This window comes from Heptranchias perlo, chromosome 6 (genome assembly GCF_035084215.1).
Source record: "Heptranchias perlo isolate sHepPer1 chromosome 6, sHepPer1.hap1, whole genome shotgun sequence".
Lineage (NCBI taxonomy): Eukaryota > Metazoa > Chordata > Chondrichthyes > Hexanchiformes > Hexanchidae > Heptranchias > Heptranchias perlo.
Window position 1 is genome coordinate 2,121,212 of NC_090330.1, and position 20,085 is coordinate 2,141,296.

At 45.8% G+C, this 20,085-nt stretch overlaps 2 protein-coding genes across 5 annotated transcripts in view; one reads left to right on the forward strand and one right to left on the reverse strand.

Annotated features, from left to right (window-relative positions):
* xrra1 (X-ray radiation resistance associated 1) overlaps positions 1–7,065 on the reverse strand; it is a 47,711-nt gene extending 40,646 nt beyond the window's left edge. For 2 of the 4 annotated variants that reach the window (XM_067985589.1, XM_067985587.1), the window contains exons 1-2: positions 6,884–7,065; positions 3,775–3,840 (exon numbers count right to left, since the gene is read on the reverse strand). In XM_067985589.1, the coding sequence (XP_067841690.1) occupies positions 3,775–3,808 (34 nt within the window). In that variant the 5' untranslated portion in view covers positions 3,809–3,840; positions 6,884–7,065. Of the gene's footprint in view, positions 1–3,774; positions 3,841–6,428; positions 6,480–6,883 lie in introns of those variants that run through there. The other 2 variants (XM_067985588.1, XM_067985590.1) reach the window with 2 other exon arrangements.
* Positions 7,066–7,331: 266 nt separating this feature from the next.
* Positions 7,332–18,151, forward strand: spcs2 (signal peptidase complex subunit 2). The gene is made up of 5 exons (XM_067985591.1): positions 7,332–7,436; positions 12,937–13,020; positions 15,211–15,370; positions 17,404–17,539; positions 17,798–18,151. Exons 1-5 carry the CDS (start codon positions 7,398–7,400, stop codon positions 17,982–17,984), a joined length of 606 nt encoding a protein of 201 aa, XP_067841692.1. The 5' UTR covers positions 7,332–7,397; the 3' UTR covers positions 17,985–18,151.
* Positions 18,152–20,085: the final 1,934 nt, after the last annotated feature.

The window sequence follows — 20,085 nt, forward strand, 5'->3', positions numbered from 1 at the left end:
TTAATGCAGCAAAATTAGAAGTGATACATTTCGGGAGGAAGAACAAGGAGAGGCAATATAAACTAGAGGGCACAACTCTAAAAGGGGTACAGGAACAGAGAGATCTGGGGGTATACGTGCACAAATCATTGAAGGTGGCAGGGCAGGTTGAGAAACTGGTTAAGAAAGCACACAGGATCCTAAGCTTTATAAATAGAGGCAGAGAGTACAAAAGTATGGAAGTCATGACGAACCTTTATAAAACACTGGTTCGGCCACAACTGGAGTATTGTGTCCAGTTCTGGGCACCGCACTTCAGGAAAGATGTGAAGGCCTTAGAAAGGGTGCAGAAGAGATTTACTAGACTGATTCCAGGGATGAGGCATTTTAGTTACGTGGATAGACTGGAGAAGCTGGGGTTGTTCTCCTTGGAACAGAGGCGGTTGCAAGGAGATTTGATAGAGGTATTCAAAATCATGAAGGGTCTAGATAGAGAGAAACTGTTCCCATTTGTGGCAGGGTCAAGGGCCAGAGGACATAGAGTTAAGGTGATTGGCAAAAGAAGCAAAGGTGACATGAGGAAAAACTTTTTTTTCAAAGCGAGTTGTTAGGATCTGGAATGCACTGCCCGAGGGGGTAGTGGAGGCAGATTCAATCATGGCCTTCAAAAGAGAACTGGATAAGTATTTGAAAGGAAAAAATCTGCAGGGCTACGGGGAAAGGGCGGGGGAGTGGGACCAGCTGGGTTGCTCTTGCATGGAGCCGGTGCGGATTTGATGGCCCGAATGGCCTCCTTCCGTGCTGTAACCTTTCTATGATTCTATCTATGATTCTATAAGCATATATAAATTACTAACTGTGTAATAGTTGTTGGGGTTAAGGGGAAACTAGATAAGCACATGAGGGAAAAAGGAATAGAAGGCAATGCTGATAGGGTTAGATGAAGCAGGGAGGGAGGAGGCTCATGTGGAGCATAAATGCTGGCATAGACCAGTTGGGCCAAATGGCCTGTTTCTGTGCTATAGTTTTGATGGAACTCGATGTTAGTAAGGATAAAGTCAGTCTCTGAGTGCTGAAACAAGCAGAGCTCAATATCAGACTGTGGGAAGATGTGAGAGGAGGAAGGTTAATAAGCAGGAATGGTGCCAGATAGTCTGGGGACAGAGGGGAGTGTTAGGAATGATTGGCTTTCTCTATAATAAATATTGGTTAGAGATAGGTAAGCAAAGGCCATGTCACATAACTGTGGTCACTCACATAGAGAGAACAATGAACAACGAACAAAGAACGGTAATACTAGGCATGCACGACTAGGAGAAGTAGAATCGTAATTTGGCGTAACGACGTATCAAGCAAACATATTCACGTACTAACTTCATGTAGAATGAACGCACTTATGTAGTGACAGCACATTAGGGAGACATAATTAATCCTATAGAGCGCACCAGACCACCTTAGGGACTTTTACTTAGTCTTGCTTAGGGTAATTGTAAACAATTTTACAACACCAAGTTATAGTCCAGCAATTTTATTTTAAATTCACAAGCTTTCGGAGACTTCCTCCTTCCTCAGGTAAATGTTCAGGATCTCCTTGAAGCCTACGCATTTATACATATAGAACAATACATGGTGTTTACAGACTGCCCCTGCAACTGCCCGTTGCCAAGGCAATCACCGTGTTCAGACAGAGAGGTGTCACCTGCAGAACCCCCGAATACACATTCAACAAAAAAACAAACAGGAAAAAAAAAACAGAGAAGAAAAACAGAGAGAGGCGAAAACAGACAACGGATGAACGGACACCGCGCAACAATCGCCAAACAGGAGGGTTCCCTCCCAGTCGGGGAACACTTCAGCAGTCATGGACATTCATCCACCAACCTTCGGGTAAGCGTACTCCAAGGCGGCCTTCGAGACACACGACAACGCAAAATCGTCGAGCAGAAATTGATAGCCAAGTTCCGCACCCATGAGGACGGCCTCAACCGGGATCTTGGGTTCATGTCACGCTACACGTTACCCCACCAGCGAACAAATGTTATCTGTTTTTAATATAATGGGTCATTTGCTGGCTCTCTCTGCCTTCCGGATGTTTCTGCCTCTCTCTGTTTTTCTTCTCTGTTTTTTTTTTCCTGTTTGTTTTTTTGTTGAATGTGTATTCGGGGGTTCTGCAGGTGACACCTCTCTGTCTGAACACGGTGATTGCCTTGGCAACGGGCAGTTGCAGGGGCAGTCTGTAAACACCATGTATTGTTCTATATGTATAAATGCGTAGGCTTCAAGGAGATCCTGAACATTTACCTGAGGAAGGAGGAAGTCTCCGAAAGCTTGTGAATTTAAAATAAAATTGCTGGACTATAACTTGGTGTTGTAAAATTGTTTACAATTGTCAACCCCAGTCCATCACCGGCATCTCCACATCTTGCTTAGGGTAGTGTGAGCAGTCAAGACAACACGCTTACAACACCCGATGAGTCCATTGCATGTAAGACACTTCCGGTACCAGTCTCCTGGGCACTGCATGTAATGGGTTATATCAATGTTTTCATGAATAAAGCTTATTAATCAGATGTCTCGTTGTTTCATGGTCCTCAAACTCATTTTAAAAGAATAAATATACGATAATTTCCTTTGGTAAAATCTATACTGAGATCAATACATTTTTCGTTGGGTAAGGATATCAAGGGATATGGAGCAAAGGCGGGTAAATGGAGTTGAGGTACAGATCAGCCATGATCTAACTGAATGGCTGAACAGGCTTGAGGGGCTGAATGGCCTCTTCCTGTTCCTATGTTACACTCCACAAAACCATCCCCATAAGTTTGCATTGCAGCATGCCTAAAAGGAGGTGGAGCCAAGTATCCGGCTGTTATTATCAGTGGATGTGCCAACCCTATGTTGCATGGTAGCTGCAGATGTCCTTTCAGCAGGTGGCACAATGCTGCATCTACCTCTCTGATGATCCAGTCCTTGTGAAAATAGTTTCCAATGGCTGTTATCAGGTAGGTGTGCCAAGGCCTGAGGATATTGGTAGCACCCTGCTGAACACAGCCAATTTGGGTACACTGGTTCTCGACCACCCAGCATACCTTCTTTCATGCTGTGATTGTGGCTCTTCCATGGTTATTCATGTATCTTATTTGTACCATCAGGTCTGCTGTTCCAGCTTCCCTTGGGAATAGGAGCCTCCACCAGTATTAAATAGTCTACTGAATATGTTCACCACCGTCTCAAAGGAGCAGATACGCAAGTACCAGCAGGTGGGCACAGAAGACCTGCCATGGTCCTCCTCTTCTTCCAAACAACTCAGATAGGGAGAGTTCCCATTGGGAAGCCCATTGGTGCAGGGAATGGTGCAGGGGACCAAAAAAATTAAAACAATTGGCACAAAGCTCCATTTGGACTTTTGATGAGTACCGGCAGAGAAACAAAAAGGAAAATGGATAAGAAATGGCTGGAAGACACTTACCTTAATACTTAGGACTGTATCCTTTCTGTGACTCTCTGCATTACTTACCATTACCTGAAAACCGTGGATGTCTATTTCATTGGGGCACGGTGTAGAAATGAAGATCTCAACATTGAAAAATGGCAAGCAGGACATCCCTATCCCCAAATTGATACTTAAATAAAATCCCCGCACTTTTGAGTGGACATTTCCAATGCCAGAGACCCCTGCCTACAAGAAACTGCATGGTACGCAAGTAGGTGGAGAGGTGGTGTTAAGGATCTCTTCTCTGACTTGCGTGAGCAAAAGCTGGTGATCCCGATTGGAAATTAACTTTCTAGGCTCACCAATGAAGAATGGGCACTCGGGATGTTGGCGCATGTGGAACAACCGTATCCCAACACGGTTCAGCTCTGCAGGAGAGGAGGAGAAAACGCAGAAAATTATTTTTTTTTGAAAAAAAAGTGACAAAAAGGTTAACCTGATTAAAAATTCAACCGCCATAAGGTAGGATTTACACTTGCTCTGTCACAGCATGTTATTGTGACGTGTGTGTTACTGAGAGATATCTTCCCACTTCAGTAAGGGCACCTAAAGCATCATGACTTATTTTGCTTGGAAAATATAGTCTGCACAACAATTTCATAAATCAAGAATTGAGAAGCCTGGAGCTGCAGGGAGTGCGAGATTCCCTCAAGTCTCCACTTCCCTGTTTGACTCTTGGGCTCCTTCCCCTCCTGAATCTCACAGCAAATTTCTCAAAGAAGTAATAAAAGAGGATGAAGAACCAATGCAACAAAAAGCTCCACCAGTTCAAGACCGAATGGGTGATCAAATACCCATGCATTCAGCCAGTTCCAGAGTGCAACCAGAACTTTTACTGCATAGTGTGCGAGGCCTACCTGAGCTTTGCCAGGCACGGGGAGAAAGATATCAAGAGGCATTTGGGCACCCAGAGCCATTGCAAGAAAGCTGAGAAATTGAACCCAGTCTACAGGAAGAAAGACCCGATTCAATTGGTGTTAGATACTATCGCCAAACTGAACAAAAGGATCCATGCATTTCTCAACAAGGTAATGTGTATTTATTCGAAGAAGAGCAGGGATTTCTCCTGGTATCTTCCTCCATCAGTCATCAAAAACAGATTAGCAGATCATTTCATTACCCAAAAAACAGATTAACTGGTCATTCATCACATTGCCGTTGTGGGATCTTGCTGTACGTTAATTGGCTGCTGCATTTGTCTTCATAGTAACAGTCAATGCATCAATGCATTTCAAATTAATTAATTGTATGTGAGGTGCATGAAGATGATGCAGAGAGACATGATATGGTATTGAAGCATTTCTCTGATGGTATCTACCCTCTAATCTTTGCTATTTCAAGAATCTGCAGCACGCCATCTTGGACTATCTTCAATGAAATTTGCACTTAGATTGTTGAGCCAGTCAGAATTCCACATTTTCAACCTTGTGATTAGATAATTGAAAAACTTACAAATATTCAAAATCAGAAAGGTGATCTTTAGATTGTTGTTGATCAGGTGTCATGTGTTTGTGATACATAGCTTATCATTACACCCTGACATTTTAATAAGCATTTAAGTGATCAAAAAAAATCCCTTTAGTTTCCTCTCCTTTCTCTCCCCACCTGCTCTTGCCCTCTGCTCCTCTTACTGCAACTCCCTTTCTCTTGCTTCCCACCCTTGCCTTCTTCCCCCCCCCCCCAACTCTTTTCCCCTATCTCTTCCCTTTTCCCCTGTCCTCTGGCATTTGCTAATCTCCACCCCTTGTCTCTCCTCTTTTTCCTTCTCCCTTTCTTCTCCATTTCTCTTTCTCCCTCCTTCTATTCCGCTTTATGCGCCTCCTCCCTTTCTGTTCTCTCTCCCCTTCCCTCTACATTTCTCCCTCTGTTCTCTCCCCTTCTCTCGGTTTCTCTACATCCCTCCCCATGTCTTTCTGTTCTCTCTTCCCATACTTCTCCATTTCTCTCTCTCTTACTCTCACTTCTTTCCATTTCTCTCTGCCTCCCACGAGATCAAAACATAAATGAGGAAAGTCGTTCTGGCCAATTTGGCTCATAAATCTAGTAAAATCCATATCACTGCCCCCCCACCCCCATTACAGCATCCTGCTGCCTTAATAATTGTAAGGTTTTTGCCTCCACTACCCAACCTTTCTTTAGAGCTTTCCGACATCAGTCGTACATTTGCCATTCACTAGCTTAAAATTGTCACGGTTTAATTTGAATTATTGACTTTAAGCTGATGGATCAGCAAGGGAGTCAAAGGATATGGGGAAAGGGCGGGAAAGTGGAGTTGAGGTAAAAATCAGATCAGCCATGATCTCATTAAATGGCGGAGCAGGCTCGAGGGGCCGAATGGCCTACTCCTGCTCGTATCTCTTATGGTCTTATGATAATGGAGGGCATGTTACTAGTGGATACTTTGTGAAAGTAATCATTATTGATGATTAATGGTAATTTATATTCCCAGTTCCCTATCACCCGTCTCTGCCCCTGCCTCAGCTCATCTGCTGTTGAAACCCTCAACCGTGCCTTTGTCACTCGATTATTCCAATGCTCTCCTGGACGGCCTCCCATCTTCCACCCTCCGTAAACTTGAATTTATACAGAACTCTGCTGCCCGTATCCTAACTCGCACCAAGTCCCGTTTACCCATCACCCCAGCGCTCGCTGAAATACATTGGATGCCAGTCTGTCAATGCCTCGATTTTAAAATTCTCATCCGTATTTTCAAATCCCTCCATGGCCTCGCCCCTCCCTACCTCTGTAACCTCCTCCAGCCCTATAACCCTCCGAGCTCTCTGCGTTCCTCCAATTCTGGCCTCTTGCGCATCCCCGATTTCCATCACCCCATTATTGGCAGCCGTGCCTTCAGCTGCCTAGGCTCTAAGCTCTGGAATTCCCTCCCTAGACCTCTCCGCCTCTCTACCACTCTCTCGTTCTTTAATTCGCTCCTTAACATCAAGCTTTTGGTCACCTGTTCTAATATCTCCTTTTGTGGTGCAGTGTCAAATTTTGTCTGATAACGCTCCTGTGAAGAGCCTTGGGACGTGTTACTATGTTAAAGGTACCATAGAAATGCAAGTTGTTGTTGTTATCAGTTGATCTTCTGCAGCTGAACCTTCTGACTGTTACGATCTAGAAGATAATTAGCAAAAGAACGGTGGTGGTGGGAGATGAGGGGAGAAATTTCTTTTACGCAGCGAATTGTTACGATCTGGTATGCAAACAGGTTCAATAGTAACTTTCAAAAGGGAATTGGAGAAATACTTGAAGGGGAAAAATCTGCAGGTCTACGGGGAAAGAGCAGTGGGAGTAATTGCACAGCTCTTTCAAAGAGCCAGCACAGACACGGTGGGCCGAGTGGCCTCCTCCTGTGCTGTCTGTGCTTCCAGACCGCCCCTCCCCCCAGGTGCACACAGGACTCTCTACCTGTTCTGACTGACAGACACGATCCATAATTAAAATTTCAATCCCGCCTTGCTGGTGTTTTCTCCGACGCTGATAATCCTTCTCGGTTTGTATTGTCGAATTGAATTTAGCCTGAATTTTAACTTTTTAACCTGATTCCCCCACCGGGCCGCTCCAACGGCCGTCCCTATGGCAACCGCAACGCCAGCCGGCCGGGGAACGTTGCATTGTGGGAGTCAAATGACGTCTTGCCCCCCCCGCCGCCACCGCGCAATTGACTACAACTCCCACAATGCCCTCTGCGGCGACCAGCCGGTTGACGGACGCGTGGCGCGAAGGATTCTGGGAGTTGTAGTCTCTTCGCCCCCCCCCGGTCTCACTGGCTGGTTCCCTGCAGGTGATCACCAATCGCCAACGTCCGTCGAGACGCGTCCCGTCTCTTGTGACGTGTCAGGAAAACGTCGGCCTGCGATTGGCTGACCCGCTGACCCAATAGACGCCATCCAGCTCGGGTCCGGCAGCTCGAAGAGACAAAATGGCGGCGAGAGGCGGGAAGAACGGTTTTCTGGCCAAAGTAAGTGGGCGTCTCGCTCCTTTATCGCAGCAGATCGGGTTTAATGCAAGAATTTGACGTTTTAGTGAAAAATCCTGTGGTAAATGTCGAGTTTGGGGGTCAGTAGAAAGTGAAACCGTCCTCCTCTGTGGTGGCGGCGGCGGCGAGGCCTGCGCTCTTTCGTTTCCTGCGGCCAATATGAAGTTTGGTAGCTCGTCTCTGGCGCCAGACCCCTCACAGGGTCTCAGTTGTACCTCTTCCAATGACTCCCTGGGGGGGGGGGGGGGGGGCGGGGCGGGGAAATCATTCTAAATGGCTGCCCCTTTTCCCCTGCCCCCGGTTGGATTTGGCGCTTTTCCGGTGCAGCTGGTGGCCGACGTGTGCTTTCCCCCGCTGTAAATGATGCCGCTGGGTGGGCTGGATTATAGATCACGCCAACCGGTTGTGGCCTCTTGTTGCATAGGCAGGGACCGGTGCGGCCGCACGTTGCATAGGCAGGGACCGGTGCGGCCGCACTCCTCAGCTGACCGCTAGAGATTGGCACCATATGGCACATCTAAACGGGGAGAGCGGCGCACGGAGGTCACTGTCCCCCAGACAACAGTGGAGTTGAGGTTGAAGATTAGCCACGATCTGATTGAATGGCGGAGCAGGCTTGAGGGGCCGTATGGCCTACTCCTGCTCCTATTTCTTATATTCTTTGCAAAAGTGGGTTAGCCGCTGGCCTTTTGCGTCTAACACCCGCGTTCAAATCCAGCCCACACTGACGCGATTAAAGTCAGAACATCTCCAACATTGGCTCCCCTTCTTTCTTCCTCCTCCTCCTCCCTTCCCCCCGCAAAAGCTCCTCTTTTTTTTCTCTTTCCCCCCCCCCCGCACCATCATCTTCAGGGTCTATTCTCGGCACCTTCCTCTTATGCCTGTTGTAGCATCATCTGCAGGCACGGGTTCATCTTTCACTTGTACACTGCTCTACCCTTTTGACCCTGCAACAGCATCTGTGTCTTCTGAGTGCTTGTCTGGTATCAGGTATTTCTCCAGCTCCACATTGAAAAGTCCAAAACCATCATCTTTGGCCCTTTTTCTTGACATCTACTCCATCCTCCTCGCTAGCCACGCTCTCTGATTGAGATAGAACATCTTTAGAGACCCTTACAATTTTTTTCAAAACCAATTTTCACTGATTAATTCCTAGATTTTTTTTTCTAGGATTGGTAAAAATGTAAAGACCCATTTTAAAAATTATCTTAACAGTCCAAATTCTCTACTTGTGAATTCACAAGGATGTTGCACATTGTGTGATGGCATAGGCATGTGATGTGTTTGATAAAATTGGTATATCACATGCCTGTGCAGCAGTGCTCATAATTGCAAAGGAAGTCAAAGCACCTGATCTATATTGATGGGATTGGATTTGCCATGGTTGGTGGAGATACACAAGAGAACAGTTTCATTGTGTTTATTGCTGGATTCAGGGGTGTTGATTCAGCTCCAGCTGTTATACTGATGCCCACATAATGTTCAATTGCCACATTACTGGTTGAAATGGGACTTGGATCAGTGCAGCAATGCAATTTAGCAGCTCCAAACTGAGTTTTATTCTAGTTTGCACCATTACGGCTATAAATTTGCCATAAAAGTAGTTATATAACAAGTGAATCACAGAGGCCACAAACTTAACTGGAGTGACAATGGAACAAGCTCAAGGGGCTGAGTAGCCTGTTCCTGTTCCTATGTCACTCTAGCACATTAGATATATTGTTGGACGGAGCTGAGAAGGTACTGATATCTCGGCCGAATGAGCATAAATAAAGTTAATCAGAAATTTAAATTGGAATATGCAAAGACTTCATGCAATATAATATAATAAATGAAACCTTTCAGTGTCAGCTGTAAACAGATGATGGAAAACATAGGTTCTAAAGTCACCCAGTTTCTTTACCTAATTCCAGTAGTATTGTTTGCCAAGTTGACAAGCACATCAGGCAGTTACAGAAAGAAACTTGATACCTGAATAAATGTGAATGCTTATTATCCCTTCATTTTCTCTATTTTTTGTAACTATTTAATGACCCATTGAGCCTTGCTAATTAGCCTTGCTTGTTTACTTGAGGTATGATATTCAAAATAAAAACTAGCACCAATTTTCTCTGCATTTACATTGGTATTTTGAGCTCTTATTTTTTCCTCCTGGATTTCTTCTGGGTTTTTCTTGCTTAAAATAAAAAAAATCCCTTTTTTTAAAATCGGCAATGCACAGAATAGGGTGTAGGAAGAGTGTCTAGGGTGCCATATTTGCAGCTAAGGAGGAATGAAAGAGGAAAGGCCAGAGGAGCACTGACCGTAGCATTTGTGAAGACAAATGACTGTGACTGAGATAGGGATGAGGGGCCTCGTCTTTTCGTACCATAGTCATAGAGTCATAGAGTACGGATAGAGGCCCTTCGGCCCATCGTGTCCGTGCCAGCCATCAAGCCCAGTCTAATCTAATCCCATATTCCAGCATTTGGTCCGTAGCCTTGTATGCTATGGCATTTCAAGTGCTCATCCAAATGCTTCTTGAATGTTGTGAGGGTTCCTGCCTCCACAACCCTCTCAGGCAGTGAGTTCCAGACTCCAACCACCCTCTGGGTGAAAAAGTTCTTTCTCAAATCCCCTCTAAACCTCCCGCCTTTTACCTTGAATCTATGCCCCCTTGTTATAGAACCCTCAACGAAGGGAAAAAGCTCCTTAGTATCCATCCTATCTGTGCCCCTCATAATTTTGTACACCTCAATCATGTCCCCCCTCAGCCTCCTCTGCTCCAAGGAAAACAAACCCAATCTTCCCAGTCTCTCTTCATAGCTGAAGCGCTCCAGCCCTGGTAACATCCTGGTGAATCTCCTCTGCACCCTCTCCAAAGCGATCACATCCTTCCTGTAGTGCGGCGACCAGAACTGCACACAGTACTCCAGCTGTGGCCTAACCAGTGTTTTATACAGCTCCATCATAACCTCCTTGCTCTTATATTCTATGCCTCGGCTAATAAAGGCAAGTATCCCATATGCCTTCTTTACCACCTTATCTACCTGTTCCGCCGCCTTCAGGGATCTGTGAACTTGCACACCAAGATCCCTCTGACCCTCTGTCTTGCCTAGGGTCTTCCCATTCATTGTGTATTCCCTTGCCTTGTTAGTCCCTCCAAAGTGCATCACCTCGCACTTTTCCGGGTTAAATTCCATTTGCCACTGTTCCGCCCATCTGATCAACCCATCTATATCGTCCTGCAGACTGAGGCTATCCTCCTCGCTATTTACCACCCTACCAATTTTTGTATCATCAGCAAACTTACTGATCATACCTTTTACATTCATATCCAAGTCGTTAATGTAGACCACAAACAGCAAGGGCCCCAGCACAGATCCCTGTGGTACCCCACTGGCCACAGGCTTCCAGTCACAAAAACAACCTTCGACCATCACCCTCTGCCTTCTGCCACTAAGCCAGTTTTGTATCCAAAGTGCCAAGGCACCCTGGATTCCATGGGCTCGTACCTTCTTGACCAGTCTCCTGTGGGGGACTTTATCGAAGGCCTTACTGAAATCCATGTATACCACATCCACTGCGTTACCCTCATCCACACGCCTAGTCACCCCCTCAAAAAATTCAATCAAATTAGTCAGACATGATCTTCCCTTGACAAAGCCATGTTGACTATCCCTGATTAATCCTTGCTTCTCCAAGTGGAGACTAATTTTGTCCTTCAGAATTTTTTCCAATAATTTTCCTACCACTGATGTTAGGCTCACTGGCCTGTAGTTCCCCGGTTTTTCCCTACTCCCCTTCTTGAATAATGGTACTACATTAGCGGTTCTCCAGTCCTCTGGCACATCCCCTGTGGCCAGAGAGGTTCTGAATATATGTGTTACCGTGCTGATACTTCTGATAACACCCTGCTGTGATCAAAAGCCTGTGTTTTAATCCTAACAACCCTTTAAGATCAGTATTATCCACCTAGCTTATTTATCCTTTATGTGCCTATCCGTACAGTACAATGTCTTCGGCCCTGCAACTCGCCCTCTCCGATGTTATCAGCGTCATTGAGGGGAAAAGACAGAATTTGCGAGAATACGGTTTAAACTAATTCTGTCTACATTATTATTCTGTCTTTGTTAGAAACAAAAGTAATGTAAAAACATATCTATATTCTTACAGTCACTAACATTAAAACAAATGATTGCAAGCCCCTCAATTTGGATGCAGTGCAAAGCATCAGATAAAGGACTGATATCACCATGGCAGCTTTAAACAGCTTGGTGTGGTTGCATTTGAGTGAGCAGGACACTTTCTAAGGGCTTCTGAAGCAGTGCATTAAATCTTAGAGATGCTCCTGTCCAGTTGAAATCACTGACTAGCCATAGGTGTGGCTGTGGCGACACTGTTTTAGCCACATGCACTAATTTTAGTAGCAAACAACTTAATACACTCACACAATACAGCTAAATGTACTTCATGTGTATATTTACTTAACAAATACCTACCACCATTCAGTAACCAAGGAGGTAAAGCAGTCACAATCCAAGGATTGTAAAATCTTCTATTTTAAAGGGGTTATCTTTGGGTAAACCTTCTCTGTGCTCTGACATCTCTGCAACGAAGTACGCAGGCCTGATGCCAATGCCTCCCTGTAGCCACTGGTTGGTGACACAGAGGTATGACTCTATCCCTGTGTTTTTCCCCCACCACCTTCGCTGAGAAACGCTCTCCTTTCCTTTGCTGTTCAGGTCAGGAGGTCAGCAAGGCAAACTCGAGCCTGTGTCAGTCTGACGGATGCAGGCTCGAGTCCTGCTCACTCACTACATGGCACTGAGCATTGGTGTACTAACTTCCAAAACTGACCTGTTCTGCATTTGCTGGAGTGTGGCCTTCTGTGCTTTAAAAGTTGATAAAGCTGTAAACAAAAACCTTTGGGATCCTAGGTTTTATAAATAGGGACATAATACAAAAGCCAAGAGGTGACAATAAACCTATACAGATCATTGTTTAGAATCCAGTCAGACATGGTATTCAGTTTTGGGTGCCCTACGTTAAGAAGGATTTCAAGGCCATGAAGAGGGTGCAGAAGAGGTGATACCAGGGATAACAGGCTTTAGTTATGAGGAGACATTAGAGAAATTTGGCTCCTTTTCACCAGTACAGAGAAAGTTAAGAGGAGCTCTGATGGAGGTGTTCAAAATATAAAAGGTTTTGGTAAGGTAAATAATCAAAAACGATACCCTCTAATGAATCAGTAACTGGAGGGTGTAAATTTAAGATAATAAGAACAAAGGGAGTGGTTAAGAGGATTTTTGATGCAAAGTTGTTAAGACATGGTATATCCTATCAGAAACAGCAGTGAAAGTAGAATCCATAATAGCTTTTAGATGGCAAATGAATAAATATTTGAAAAAGAAAGATTTATAAGAGCATATGAGGACAGGGCAAGTCAGTGGAGCCTGCACTGATGTGATGGGCTGAATGATTCTTGATTATACTTTCCTAGTGGAAGATTGATGACAAGCCAGTTAAGATTGACAAGTGGGACGGTGCAGCTGTGAAAAACGCCTTGGACGACGCCGCTAAAAAGGTAGGAAAGTGGCCATGTGGTTTCCTTGCTGTTCGCCTACAACTTGTTCCCACATGTAGTGTCATCTAATCAGTACAGACTGATTTTAAACCATTAAGATGCCCTGCTTTGGATGATGGCTTACTGCTTTTGTTAATGTGTCTACCATGCTTACTCCAGCTATTTATATAGTACTGCCAATAGATGGCCAACTGTAACACTCCAAGTACATAACACAACTCACTAAACTTTCTCTTCCATTCCATGTGTGCATACAAGGCAACTACTGGGGAGACCTGATGCTTCCTCTCTGGACCTCCTTGATGATCTTTCATCAGAAAGATATTAACCTGAAATGTCAACCCTACATTTCCCTACACAAGATTAGGGCTCATGGATTGGGGTAATATATTAGCATGGATAGAGGATTGGTTAAAGGACAGAAAACAGAGAGTAGGAAGAAACGGGCCGTTTTCAGGTTGGCAGACTGTAACTAATGGAGTGCCACAAGGATCGGTGCTTGGGCCTCAGCTATTTACAATCTATATTAATGACTTAGATGAAGGGACCGAGTGTAATGTGTCCAAGTTTGCTGACAATACAAAGCTAGATGGGAAAGTAAGCTTTGAGGAGGACGCAAAGGGTTATGGACAGGTTAAGTGAGTGGGCAAGAAGGTGGCAGATGGAGTATAATGTGCGGAAATGTGAGATTATTCACTTTGGTAGGAAGAATAAAAAAACGGAATATTTTTTAAATGGTGAGAAAGTGTTAAATGTTGGTGTTCAGAGGGATTTGGGTGTCCTTGTACACAAAACACAGAGGTACAGCAAGCAATTAGGAAGGCAAATGGCATGTTGGCCTTTATAGCAAGGGGGTTGGAGTTCAAGAGTAAGGAAGTCTTGCTGCAATTGTACGGGGCTTTGGTGAAACCTCACCTGGAGTACTGTGCAGTTTTGGTCTCCTTACCTAAGGAAGGATATACTTGCCTGCAACAAAGATTCGCTAGATTAATTCCTGGAATGAGAAGTTTGTCCTATGAAGAGAGATTGACTAAAATGGGCCTATACTCCTCTGGAATTTAGAAAAATGAGAGGTGATCTCATTGAAACATATAAGATTCTTAGAGGGCTTGACAGGGTAGATGCTGAGAGGCTGTTTTCCCTTGCTGGAGAGTCTAGAGCTAGGGTCATAGTCTCAGGATAAAGGGTCGGCCATTTAGGAGTGAGTTGAGGAGAAATTTCTTCACCCAGAGGGCTGTGGATGCTTAGTCGTTGATAATGTTCAAGGCTGAGATATGTGGATTTTTGAACTCTAGGGGAATCAAGGGATATGGTGATCGGGCGGGAAAGTGGAGTTGAGGTTGAAGATCAGCCATGATCTTATTGAATGGCGGAGCAGACTCAAGGGGCCGGATGGCCTACTCCTGCTCCTATTTTGTGTGTTCTTACGTTTCTTTCTCCACAGACGCTGCCTGACCTGCTGAGTGCTTTCCAGCATTTTCTGTTTTTATTTCTTTAATATCTTCATTTGCTTGTGTTTGTTTTGTGGGAATGTTGTCCTACTCAAGGTGAGGACAGCTGGTTGGGAATGGGACATTTCCCATTTCGCACACCCAAAGCCAGTATCAAGCACTCCCAGGTCAGGTATAGGATGGGATAGATGCAGAGTAAAGCTCCCTACACTCTGCACCAATAGTGTCTCTTAGCTGTGCAAGAGTGTCCCTCCTAAATCACTGCGATGTTTTTCCTTTCCCTATACCAGCCGCCCTGAGGCGTATCTGCTATTCCTGTGTACGAGACTATATATACTCACTTCATGCAGGGGTCTTGTAGTTAGATTGTGGAGATTTCCCTCCATTACAAAGGGTAATGGAAATCTGGAACTCTTTCTCTTTGCCCCCCCCCCCCAAAAAAAAGCTGTTGAGGCTGGGGAGTATTGGAAATTTCAAAATTGAGATTGATAAATTGTTAGGTAAGGGTATTTAGGGTTATGGAACCAAGGCGTGTAGATGGAGTTAAGTTACAGATCAGCCATGGTCTAATTGAATGGCGTAAACAGGCTCGAAGGACTAAATGGCCTCCTGTTCCCAAGTTCCTATTAGGGCTGAGTTAGAACCCAGATTCCAGAGGTGACCGGCCAGCGTCTGACCTGCACCACCCTGTCCCCTTGAGTTTTTAAACATTCTGTTCATCCTTTTTCCTTCTCCTTAGGTTCTTCTGGAGAAGTACGGGTATGAGGAGAATTTCGGGCTGATTGATGGACGGCTCCTCATTTGCACGATCTCTTGCGTCTTTGCGGTAGTTGCCCTCATCTGGGACTATATGCACCCTTTTCCAGAGTCGAAGAATGTCCTTGCAGGCTGTGTGCTTTCATATCCTTTTATGTAGAAGTGACCTGTTACTTCAGTGCGGTACTAAGCCACAGGTCAGCGGGTAGTGTTCTCGCCGTTGAGTCAGAAGGTTGTGGGGTCAAGTTCCACTCCAGAAACCTGAGCACATAATCCAGGCTGTACTCCCAGTGCAGTACTGAGGGAGTGCTGCACTGTCGGAGGTGCCGTGTTTTGGATGAGACATTAAACTGAGTTTGCCCTCTCGGTCCCATGGAAGTATTTCGAAAAAGAGCAGGGGAGTTCTCCCCAGTTTCCTGGCTTGGTTTAACGTCTCATCCGAAAGACGGCTTGGTTTAACGTCTCATCCGAAAGACGGCACCTCCGACAGTGCAGCATTTCCTCGGTACTGCACTGAAGTGGCAGCCGGTTCATGTGCAAGCACTTTCCAACAGAAGTCGCTGGACAAATGAGCAGGATCTAGCATTTTTCTTAATCCCACCCCCTCGCCATCAATTGACAACGACCCCAATTGGCACCAACTGTTGATGAAAGCAGGGACTTTTTGATCTTTATGGCTTTACTAACTGAACCATTGCACCTCCTGGCTTAAGGGTGGCTCCGCAACCTTCTGACTCCAAGGCTACCCACTGAGCCAAGGCTGACATCTTAATACTCCAGGCCCACGAAAATCAAACAGGACAAACCAGCGACTCAGACAGCCCGTGCCTTATAGAGGGAGCAATCCTGATCTTTCAGCGTCTTTTGGCGTCGTTGCAGTGTTTAATGCTTTTAAAACACATAAGTGAGAGATAGCTGAGAACAGACGTTCTGTTCCCTCAACATGCTCCTGAATGAGGAGTGTACCTTGCCAAGAGACATTGATGAACACATTTGTCTCCCTCAATTTTGCTTGGGGATTATGAAACCTATCAGCCCCTTTACTACTACAGCAATAACATGGACCAATAAAATACTTTTCGTGCCTCTGTGTTTAACCAGAGGCAACTGCGGACCTGGTGAAACATCGGAGCCCAAAGGCACAATCAAAGAGATTGGGGGCGGCCCATAATTCCATTAACCCAACATCCCGCTGTAAATACTGGGATCCACCTGCTCGTGACCTCTGATCTGACTTCAGCAAAGTCTGTGGGTTCAAGGGAGGACACCTAATTTTAATATTGTGGGTGGGCATCCATTAGGGACACATTTTGGGCATAATGGAGGGGAACTTGGGGCCCCAATTCCGCCAGTTTGGACTCGGCCTGCTGCTCTTCCGCAAAATCGGGGACAGGGAAACTCGTGGCCTGGGGAGTCCCCGCACGTAGCTATTGCCCCCTCTGATGCGTCTTTCAGGCAGTTAGAGATAAAGCTGATCCCTCCCCATCCTTCACAGAATCATAGAGTACAGAAGCAGGCCATTCGGCCCATCGTGCCAGTGCTGGCTCTTTGAAAGAGCTATCCAATTAGTCCCACTCCTCCCCTGCTCTTTCCCCATAGCCCTGCAAATTTTTCCTATTCAAATATTTATCCAATTCCCTTTTTGAAAGTTACTATTGAATCTGCTTCCACCGCCCTTTCAAAAGATGCATAAACCAGGGCCAAAAAATAAGACACTACCATATACTCCGTGCAAAGCCGGTCACCTGAACTTATGGCAAGAGTGCAACGGAAATTTGGGCCCCGGGGTGGGGGGATGGTGAGGATGGGGATTCTGAAGGTTTGAGGCAAGGAATAAGGCAAAGCAATTTTTGGACGAGGACAGGAGTGAGGTGGCTGAAAGAACGAGATCCAAACGGTGATGTGCAAGGAACGTGGAATGTAGTTAACCCGGGCGACAGAAGATTGGAGGTTGCGGACTTCTGCCTTTAACCCTGCCGATTGGCGCCTGTTGGCGTTAACCTAAGTGACTGGCTTTTCACGGAATATTGCAGTGTGTGTTTTTTGGCCCTGGTTTATAGATCTTTTGGAGCTGAAAGTGTCCCCTCAAACTGCACAATTCCTGAGGGAGGCAGGAGAAGCTAAAATAAGGAAACGTGTGTGTGTGCACTCTGCTGTTTTCCTTGACATCTCTGCACCTATTTCGTCATGATGGGGATTCTCACATTTTATACCTCTTACAAAGAGAAAAGCATATTTTTAATGGCTATACAGAAAGACCCAGCTGGATTGGATCCCGGTGACATTTGGCAACTCTCATCATGTCTGCGGAGGTACTGGTGAATTTGTTTAATTTTTTATCCCCCTCAAACAGTATACTGTTTACTTAGTTTAATTTTGGTTGAGGACCACAATTCCAAGCTGCCGGAGACGACCCAGATTATACTATATGTACCGTTGAATTAATATGTGCCTTTTACATTCACTGAACCACCGAAAAATTAACCCCTTGCCTGTGTCCCAGCAACACTTGCTGAAACCTGTCTGTAGGGATAATTACAGAACACCGACTGACTGATTCTGTGCTTCAGGTTCGATGACCAGTACACCTTGAAGATGGTTTTCATTGACGGCCGAACCAACCAGGAGCGAGAGAGGGAGTTCACCAAGTGCCTCGAGTACTTCTTCGATGAGTCTGGGACCATGATCATGGATCTGTTCGAGCCAGAAGTATCCAAACTGCATGATTCCTTAGGGAGGAAGAAGAAGATGAAATAAGAGACTGTGCTTGCTTCTTTGATGCATTGAGTTGTACTGCTGGGATCGTGCTCGGAAAGAAAAGGAAAAAAAAACACACTTTCTTTTGGTAATATTTTGTTGTGATTACACCCTGCTCAGCACTGGGGGGCCTGCTTGTATTTTCCAAATTCATTCAACAACAACTACTTGCATCTATGTATCGTCTTTATCATAGTAAAACATCTCAGGGTGCTTCACAGGAGGGCCAAATAGGACACCAAGGTTGCGATCGGTCTGGTTCAGTCTCGGACAGTGGCCAGGTAGGGGAATGGAGTCAGTCGCGAGGGAACGGAGTTTGTGACGGGGATAAAAGACACTGGCTTCGGTCTTCCAAATATTTAATCGGAGGAAATTTCTGCTCATCTTGGGCTGGGTGTCGGACAAACAGCAAGACAGATCAGAGGCAGTGCAAGGGTCAAGGGAGGTGGTGGTGAGGTAGAGCTGGGTGTCGTCAGCATCCACGTGGAACCTGACGTGTTTTCGGATGATGTCGGCGAGGGGCAGCTTGTAGATGAGAAATAGGAGGGAGGCCCAGGATAGATCCTTGGGGGATTCCAGAGGTTTGATTACAGACTGCCTTCATAGGGGAGCATGGCACAGCCTGCCCACTGCTGTGAGACATACTGTTTATTCCTCACCTATTGTTTGCCTGTCTCCATTATCAGAATGAGTTGGCCGATCTCCACCAGGGCAGCTACAACTGGTCTGAGGTGGAGGGAGGGAACGACAGGGAATTAACCAAAGGGTGGCACTTCTGATCACTGTCCAGTGACTGCAACTGCAGCAAGACATATTGGACATTAGGTGGGGACAGGATCAGCCTGACCCATAATGTCGTGGCCCACTTGTTAAAACCCTATCTTGAGCCAGGTACAATAGATTTCCCAGCTAACCCTGGGGAGCTGTACCCCCACCTTAGTGGTGGGGGGGAATGATTAAGAGAAACTGCCTTTTGCTGGAGTTCGGAGAATGTTTTGATGTGTCTGCTCAGGTAAGGGCGAGTGTTCTCCGTTACACGTGGACCTGGGCTGGTGGCTCGGGACGGGAAGTCTCCTCCCTGCGGGCTGTGGGGATCCCGATTGTTATGAGCTGGAGGGATCTCAGCAGAGGGTCTCCTGGGTGCAGGTCCTCAGCTCCAAGTGACCCATTAATTTGGTACTAAATTGCCAGTCACGCTCTGATACACGGGCAACAGATACGGCACACTGGTGCAGACGGGGCATAGTTCTGAGGTTGGCCCAGCATAGCGGTTGCTTTACTCCACAACTCAATGGATGATGAAAATATCTTCGCCTCCCCCACCCCCCTTAAGGAGGCATTGACCTTGAACTATGAACTGGTCACAATAATGTTTAAACTTACATAGAATTTACAGCACAGCAACAGGCAATTCGACCCAACTGGTTTATGCCATTGTCTATGTTCCACACGCGCCTCCTCCCTCCCCACTTCATCTCACCTTATCAGCAGATCCTTCTATTCCTTTCTCCCTCATGTGTTTATCTAGCTTCCCCTCCGCTATCCTCAGCGAGTTCCACATTCTAACCACTCTCTGGGTAAAAAAGTTGAACTTTCTTCTTGATGTTGGTTATAAAGTCTCATAAGTTACTTTTTATATTACCCCATCTGAAAACTTTTAAGAAAATAAGAGACACCATTTTTAGAACATCCAAGATCCCCGCAAGAAAACTGATGGTGTTTTGCGCTTATCTGAGGCCCCGAGATTGTTAGCTTGAAATCACTCCACGTTGAAAGTTTTAATAGTTATTGAGGAGAGTAACACAGTCCCCTCCCTTTCAAAGAAACAACTTTTTGTACGAGGGACCTGCTGATAAAGGACAAATGTAACCAAGTCTGACAGAGCACAAGGCCCCTCCAACTCTGTGCCCAGTTAACCAAACTCTGCCGAGTGGCAGCAGGTACGTCGGTGGGCTGGAGAGGGGGAAACCGTGCAGTGGATCCACTGAGTTCAGTGACTCCCTGGAACACTTGGGCATCGGGTGAAGGTGGGACCGGCCTCAACTGCATAAGTCAAACAGCCTCCCAACACTCAAAGAAAGGACTTGCATTTCTGTAGCGC